This window comes from Gadus macrocephalus, chromosome 23 (assembly GCF_031168955.1).
Source record: "Gadus macrocephalus chromosome 23, ASM3116895v1".
Lineage (NCBI taxonomy): Eukaryota > Metazoa > Chordata > Actinopteri > Gadiformes > Gadidae > Gadus > Gadus macrocephalus.
In genome coordinates, this window is record NC_082404.1 from 11,880,018 (window position 1) to 11,888,637 (window position 8,620).

The 8,620-nt window shown below is 39.6% G+C and overlaps 1 protein-coding gene across 2 annotated transcripts; it reads left to right on the forward strand.

Annotated features, from left to right (window-relative positions):
* The first annotated feature begins 2,870 nt into the window (after window positions 1-2,870).
* bloc1s5 (biogenesis of lysosomal organelles complex-1, subunit 5, muted) lies at window positions 2,871-7,100 on the forward strand. Of its 2 annotated transcripts, none has more exons than XM_060045081.1 (5): window positions 2,871-3,151; window positions 3,524-3,606; window positions 3,912-4,041; window positions 6,067-6,125; window positions 6,540-7,100. In XM_060045081.1, the coding sequence occupies exons 1-5, from the start codon at window positions 3,133-3,135 to the stop codon at window positions 6,663-6,665; spliced, it is 417 nt and encodes a 138-aa protein (XP_059901064.1). In that variant the 5' UTR covers window positions 2,871-3,132; the 3' UTR covers window positions 6,666-7,100. The 2 variants fall into 2 exon arrangements, with proteins under 2 accessions (XP_059901064.1, XP_059901063.1); XM_060045080.1 differs by having other exon boundaries at window positions 2,873-3,151; window positions 6,590-7,100.
* The last annotated feature ends 1,520 nt before the right edge of the window (window positions 7,101-8,620 follow it).

Genomic DNA, 8,620 nt, shown 5'->3' on the forward strand with positions numbered 1-8,620 from the left:
TGGGCATACTGAGCACACCAAGCATCGCTCCCCCCCCCCCCCGCCCCCTACTCCGCCTGGACGTCGGTGTCAGGACCCCAGCAGAGCGGGAGAGGGAGAAGGGGAGAGAGGGAGAGGTAGAGAGGTAGGGAGGGAGAGAGAGAAAGAGAGAGAGCGAAAGAGTAAAAATAATTACACCCACTGGGTAATGCGTAATGCGAGCACCGTCATTGGATGTTTGTGTATGTGTGTGTGTGTGTGTGTGTGTGTGTGTGTGTGTGTGTGTGTGTGTGTGTGTGTGTGTGTGTGTGTGTGTGTCTGTGTGTCTGTGTGTGTGTGGATGTGGATTTGTGTGTGTTTGTGTGTTTGTGCACATGCTTGCGTGTGTGGGTGTTTGCATGTGTCTGTGTGTATGTGTGTATGCGTACGTGCATGCAGTGGGCAAAGATGAGAGGGGGAGACAGAGACAGCGGGGAGCTAGTGTGAGAGAGATGCACTGTTTTCCAGGCCATGGCCAGGTCTGGCTAACAGCACCGGTGGGTATGTTGTGTAGCAAAACTCCATCTCCCAGACCTCCCTTTGCACCGACAGAGCCTCGGCTCCCCGAGAACTCCTGCCTACTGGCTAGCTTACATGCGCATGGGGAGCGAGACTCTGTCATGCTTTTTTAAATGTTATATACACGCACGGTTAGAGCCGTGTTCTCCGGTGCCATCGGGTTCAAAATACAAAAAAAAAAAAAAACGCAATTTTTTTGAATATCTATTTTCTTCGGTGGTTTTGTTGTGTGGGTGGTTATTTAAAGCATGATGGCATTGAGGGTTAAGAGGCAAACTGTTGAATTAAATCAAAATATATGTAAAGGGTCAAGGACAATGGGTTCATTATCTAGGAACATATTTAAATACAGTTTGACTATTCCCAGTGTAAAACTGGATGAAGCCTGCTAAATTAATTTTGTCAACCTTTAAAAAAGTAAAAAGTACACTTTATCTTTCCATTTCAATTTAAATAAATTCGAACAAACCTGAAAATGTGAATATAAGTATTAATTGACAATAGTCTATTCAAAATGGTGCCTTGGAGGGAGGCCCAATGCTGGCTGATTCACCTACTCATCCATGAGTGAAAATGAGGAGAGCTGACCAAATAGATGAATGGGACGGATTAATCAGAGAAGACCAATATCAACCTTGACCCCTCTCATGACCCCGCTCCCCATCTATGTGTAATGGTGATGCACGTGGATGGATACAACCTTGATAGATCGGTCTCAATGCCACACTTTTGTATATTTTCCTCTCACTCTTCAAGGTTGGTTACATGGTTGTTACTGCGATGAAGAATGCAAAAATTAAAGGGGATTAATAATTGTGGCTCACATTTAAAAATGGTCCTGGGTTTATGATTGTGTGACTTCAAGTTTTGCGGTTCGCTTTTAAAAAACACAATTATAGCCTCCATGCATGATATAGCAAACATACATATAATATAGCAAACATAAAACAGTATTTCATGACATGTGTAGGCCTACTAATTTTGCAATGCAAAATGTATAATTATACCATTCATAACATTCAAGAAACGTGAATGATTACAATTCATAAGAATACCCTTTGATGTCATAAGAATTTATTTAAGTAGTTAATAAGACAAGATAAATGTACATCGCTTAAAAACGCTTAACAGGATTTAAAAAGAAGCAAATGAGCATTAGCATTTTAAATAATTGTAATTTTTCTATTTGAAGTATAAACTTTTCCCACGCATGGTAACTGGTAATAGCCCTTTAATATATTCTACTGGTAATACATTTATGTATGCATTGCCTATTCAGTTAAATGCAACTGTCCATCACTGCTTACTTGATCCTAATGTATTTAATTGCATTTTAAATGAATAATAAATAAATAAAAACGTGACAATTAATGTTAATTCCCCTCATGTTAAGATCGTAGTTGTGGCATGTTTATGTCATGACAAAACTTGTAAACAGATACTTCCTCCCAGACGACCATGGCTATTTGTATGTCCCTCGGCAATTGATCAATCATTTAATCTGTTTAATAAGGCGATCAAAGCTAATGGTGCATCTAACTGCTATTTAACATAAATAATGTGGACAGTAAATGGTGGTGTCGGAGAATTCTCTCCACGGATTTTGACTAACGTTGGTCAATGAGGGAAATTTCATGCAAACTTTTTAATAAGATTAAATGGTTTGTCTGGTGCTGATCGTTTCATGCATAGGCCAACTCATTTTACAACGCCATGGGTCATATGTCTATTTAAGTATTTGTACAATTATACTTGCATTTCATAATGCATCATGAATTAATTCGCTAATCCAAAATAATCCAACCACTCTGGCACCAGTTTGTTATTTTCGTTGTCTTTAGTGCCACCTCGTGGTGATTTAAAGACGTGCATGTATTATGTATTGACTTTGCTCGAAATAATAGCTTGATCTTTTATTGATACATAAACCCATACAATCAATAATAGCGCATTCTACATTGTAAATAATGTGATCAACTATCTGTTGTTGATCACTACAGTAAAGATTTTTAAAAAATATATGATGGGGACGCTGATACAAAACCAATACCATGTTGCAACGTAGTGCAAGACTGACATCTGCAGTCCCAACACATGCAAAGCGACATTCATATCTCTCGTTTACTCAAATCAAGGTCTTGCCGGTTTAATTATTCGCTTCGAGAATGGGGAACGTTTTCTCCTGAAGAACATTTTTGTTGAAAATATCCCAACTCATGCATCATGTTAACTCATACTTATATGTATTATATGTCGGTAAAGGTAGTATAGGACACATCGAACACCCCTATTTTAATGGTTGGTTTGGTTTATTCCACAGCCTCCTACCCGGAAGTAGTAGTAAATATTGACATGGTGTCAGCTGATCACCACTCACATGACAGCAATCAGCTAGTTTTGCGTGCTACTTCTCAACTTCCATGCCATTTAGTAGTTCTATTTCAAGGTTTCGATCTTAAAAACTGCGTCGGAGTGATCAGTCGTCATTTAAATGTGTGATACCTTAATGTAGCTTGCTGGCAGACTTGTTCATTTGCAATCGAGGGCCTTCCAACTGGTTTGGCTGCACCGTTATCCAGCAGGGCATGTGAGAAAATGGATAAGATTGCTAAAGGTGGGTATAATTATGAGGAAGTAGAATGTGAACAGTTCTGGTTTGCAAACATTGTTAGCCTCGCTAGCTTCAACATACAAAGAAAGGCCCTGTCAGTAGATGTGGACCTACAAAAATCTCCATTCCATCCACATATGGTTCCCTGATTTTAAGTCTGAATCAGATACAAGGAAACCAAATTATCATGTTTATATAAAGTGTTTAGTATGTCTAAGCATCGATTTCAATGAAGCATCCAGGATACTTGACGACATAGAACCTATTTGTTTAAATCCATGCGTCATGATTTGTGGGTTAATGTTTTTCTTCATGCTTTGTAAAGCTATGCAAAAGTGTGATGCTTGTTTATATACCCCTACTTCTCCACCACAGATGTTGGTGACATCCAATCTCGACTGATAGACCATAGACCCATCACCCAGGGAGAGATTCGCTACTTTGTGAGAGAATTTGAGGTAAACTAGCTCTCTTTAAATACTTCTCCTTCACGAGATCGAAAAAGTCTGTTAAAGAAAAACTGTTCAATAATATTATATAGAAATATTTGACCTTTTGATAAGCATAATTTCACTTCCATCTTTTATAATGCATGTTCATTTTGATTTATGTTAAGCATCCTTCTTGACATATATTTCAAAAACATTCTCTTCGACTGAGATATCTGAGATACATTGGTTATTGGCATTAAACATATGAATTAATCTATTGTAGCGAGGCTATCTGAATAGAATCCTGTGATTTCTCTGTTGCCCTTTCTTAGGAGAAGCGAGGTTATCGCGAGGGACGACTACTGGAGAACATCAACAAGATGGTAGTTGAGGCCAACGAACAAGTGATGCCCAAGTGTTTACAGGGGATGCACGAGCACCTTTTTGATGTCAGCACAAGACGTAAGCCCCCCACCCTTTTAAGTTAATTAAAGGGGTCCTATTGTACCAACGGTCTTGTCCTTTCCCTTGCGAGCAGAAGCAGTTATTTGGCATATATTGCACACAGTTTAAATTTTAAATCCGAAATCTGCCGTGTTTCTCCGTAGTCCTGCTATAAAGTCGCTACAGAGAGAATGGAGTGGATTCGAACCTTTAGTGATGTCCCGAGTGGTTCTGCTCAGCAATCCCTGGTCTAGCAAATGATCCAGACCACTAGCAATGGTAAATTGCGGGTTGAAGTGTTTCCAGGTTGTAGGGGAGAAGCAGAAACAGAAGAAAGATAGAAATCGCTGTACTGTACAATCTCCTGAAAGTCCAGTCAACAGGGTGAGAGTGGTTGGAAGGGCATTCCTTCTGTGAGCAGGGTGTTTTCAGGTGAGGATCAGTTCAGGGCTGGATATCATTCTGCAGATGATGGATTGAAACACATTTTTACCTTTCAGGATCATTGCTATGATGTTGTTTTAATGATTACGGCTGTTCTACAATGGGGCCCGATTACTGCAATTATGGGTTTTGATATAATATTCAGCTAATATATTTATTAGTAATTATTGAATTCTGATTGATCCTGTCTTTTGTTGTCAAAATATATCGATTTATTTAGTATTAATATTTTGCTATATACTTAATATTAGTACTTCAATCAAGTACAAAGTCCAAAAATGTAGGTATACCCTTCAGATAATCCTGCTTTGTACTTTTAACTGCAGTTTTTCTCAATCGTTTAAACACGTTTTCTGAAACTATCTAAACACAAACCTGAGAAGAGTTAATCATTTTGTCAAAACTACACAGATTCTTCTCAAAACTGTTTTTTTCCAGCAAACGGTAAACACAGCAAATTAATATCTCTTAGAGAGCATAAATTAAACACTGGTGTGATCAATTCAAAGCACTTCCATCAAAATACTATTTACATATGTTTTGGCTTTATGAGGCCATGTTACATATTCCAATGTATACAATTGTTTAGAAATAGCTTTCTTTTTTAAAGTTGCAATTAGGTGGTACATATAGTATAAAGACTGTTGCCATATTGTAATACAATACTGTGAATATATCATATAAATATTGCATTGACACAATCGTATCAGAATAGGATACAATGCATATTTGTCTATCCAATGAGCTCCGATGGGCTAAACTCACAATCCCAGCTTCCCAGAGTTATACTGTACACCTATAGTTGATGCTGCAACCCCAATGTTACCTATGTTGGTAAATTACAGTACAGTAATTGCACTGATAAGTAAAATGAAAAACACTACGGTGAGAAAATGTTTAGACTGTCTTTCGGGGGATGTAACGACGAAATCAGTGCAAGTACAAAAGGTAACAAAGCAAATATATTTTTTATACTTTAATACAGTAAAATGTTCAGCTGAACTGACTGCATAAAAAGCTTTTCGTAGGCCAACCAAAAATAAAAATAAGAATATAAATGAGGTGAAACAGATCTACTTGTAAATCCGTATGTATCCCACCTCCATTCCTGATCAGGCCAAAGGACCATATCTACAATACAGTAGAGCTCACCGAGTCCTCTTTAATGCTCTGACACATGATTTAAGTGTTTTGCCAGTTGAGTTTGAACAGGTGAGAAGTGAGTTAGACTTATTGGTAATTAGTTGTTGCGTTTTGAAGGCCAGTGTGATTCAGGTGAACCAAGTGTGCTAAATGATGAGATTTGTGCTTAAGAGTTTAGCAATAATGTGAAAACAGTGGAATTGTGCTTAGATTTGAGCAGTCTGGAGCCTTGTATTTGATACAAGAGCTTCAAGTTTTCAGAATTGAGTGCATAGTTCCATTTTTTGTGTGTATACATTCGAGAAAAACGAATGTCTTTTTTCTTTCAGATGACACAATTACCAAAATGTTAATAATCGGTGCAACAAAAAAAAACACTTCTAGCTATTTCGAATACTGCTGCCTCAGCAAAGTAAATGTGTATGTCTTTAATGCTAGTTATGTTTTTCTCCACAGTGGAGGCTGCCAATCACATGGCTCAGAGAGTCCAGCAGAGGGAGCTAGATGCACACCAGGTAACTACAAGGGTTAAGCTCATACCCTTTTATATTGTCCGTGTTTCAAAGTGTGAAACTGGTTAAAACATGTATGAATATATCAACCCTAATTTCTTGTTTCACTCTATTTTTGTCTGTATTCCAACTATGCAGAACTTTGATTTTCTTTCTATCAATTGCATGATGTGAACATACATATTTACAAGAAGAGTGAGATCATCATTGAATTTGAATCATTCATTGTGTCTTCTCAATCCTGCACCTGGCCCATACTAGCAATAGGCTCTCATCTGTCACGGCAGAGATCAGTGAGGTGTGTAGCGAGTCAACCAGCACCGATAAGAAACCCACCTGACAGCAGCTGCTTCATGTTAGCCACCTGCACGCGCTCCTCTCCTCTCTCCTCACTCATCACTTGCAGCGTTTCAACAGCTTTCGCTTTCTCACCTCATGATGTCATCCTCCTCCTCCTCCTCGCCCAGCGCGCCCAGCTGCAGGCGGGCTCCGGGCAGGACAAGGAGGCCTGGGAGGAGTTCCTGCGGGAGCAGCAGAGGCTGAAGGACCAGGTGGACGAGGAGCACGCCAAGGCCGTGGGGCGCCTCAGCACCCAGTACAGCGAGATGAAGAAGGACCTGGAGAAGATAGCTCCCTTCTAGGGACCTTCCGCCTTTAATGGAGGGGGGGTGAAGGATATGCTCATAGTGCAGAATGTTCCTCTTTATCTTGCTTTGTTTTTGGTGTGTGTGTGTGTGTGTGTGTGTGTGTGTGTGTGTGTGTGTGGGGAGGGGGTTAATATATCTGATGCAGGTGAAAACGGCTCCGCCTGTCAGAAAAGACTGTGGCAGCCACAAATGCAGTATAAAGCCTTTGGCCATGCAACCAAAGGCAACATTTTGTTAATAAAAAAAGAAGTGTGAAGTCGACAGTGTCAGATTGACGGGGCATCAAATACACTGTCTTGTGCACATGGAATTAAAAGGCATGCTAATGATCTGGCAAATCTCTCTTTATTTAAACAAACAAATCACTTGATTGGGTTTTGGCTTTGAGGTGTTAAACATAGCAAGATTTTTTTAATGGATTCCGGGCTGACTTTGGTCTGGTGATACATTTCTATCATGTTGAGTATGAGCATGAGTGTGGAAAGTGCAGTTTGGTACCAGGAGGAGATCTTTCAAGTTTGGACACTCAAAACATGACACGGTGTCCAAAGTGCCATAGAGCAGGTGTGTTTGGAGCACACAGGGTCGTTAGTGTTGTAGAAACGAGCTCAAACAGAGCAGAGGTCCAGAACAACACTCCATCCGTCAGCAAGTCCTCAATATTTTGAACATTGGACCGCCGACATCGACTTCAGAATAAACCAGCCTACATTAAGAAATGATGAATACGTTCATGTTTTTGTTATTATTTGGCTCCAGTACAGGAACATTTATAACTGACGTCTGGCCTTAAGGAGATTTGATGGCTTTTCCAAACCATTTATCACTTTTGACCGATTTAAACTTTGATGATGGCCTCAATTTGTTAAGTACAGACTTGTGTTTTCTAGCTTCGCCATCCTTTTCTTTTTGAGGTTCATAACACTTAAAAGGTTAGGCTCTGCATTTTCCTTCATTCCATCTTTGTCTGTCTTTCATATAATCTAAAAGGAAGATAAGTCTGACTAATTAGAAGCTGATGGTTTCCAGCACATTCAATCAATGCTTTTTAATCAATTAAGTAAATTTTTTTCTTCAACCAATTATTTCAACCAGTCCCATAAAATCACCTTGAGAGCTAATTTCTTGGCCAGCTGGCGGCGGTACTCATAGCTGACGTGGCACATCAGATGTCTTTCTGTTGAGATTGTGGTGTTTTGCTTGGTGAAGTGTCGGTGGCGGGACAATGGCGGGCTATTTGGACAGGTTGATGAATGATCCTGGGCATGGTACCGGGTACATTCCTGGCATGGCTTGGAGTAGAGTTCATCTCAGTCGACATGACGGGACAAATATTTAGGATACTAACCCCCCCCCCCCCCCCCCCAACTCTGTCAAACATTCGCTTTCTCTCTCACACACCCAAACAAAGTTATCCGTCATCATCTGAGAAAGGTATGTTAGATATCAGAATGTTATTATACAAGAAATAACATAACGTCATTCTACACGAATGTCCAATCTGAAGGATAATTGGTGCACAGTTTCTTTATTTCTTTATTTCAAGGATAGCCCCTTGAGATGTATCATCTCATTTTCGAGGGGGTCCTTACAGTAATGACAAATAATACAATGAAAGTAAAAAGTAAGTTATAAACATAAATTCAAACACATAAGCACAAGGACAAACGCACGCACACTCACACACCCACACACACTCCAACAATGCTCCCCATAGCTACCCCCCCCCCTTCCCACCCCCTACCAGCCAGTATTACACAGAGTACAATCAAATATATTAATATACATTACATACAATAAATACATTTTCTTGCATGCACAAGTAGAATATACAGTACATATTTGAACCCA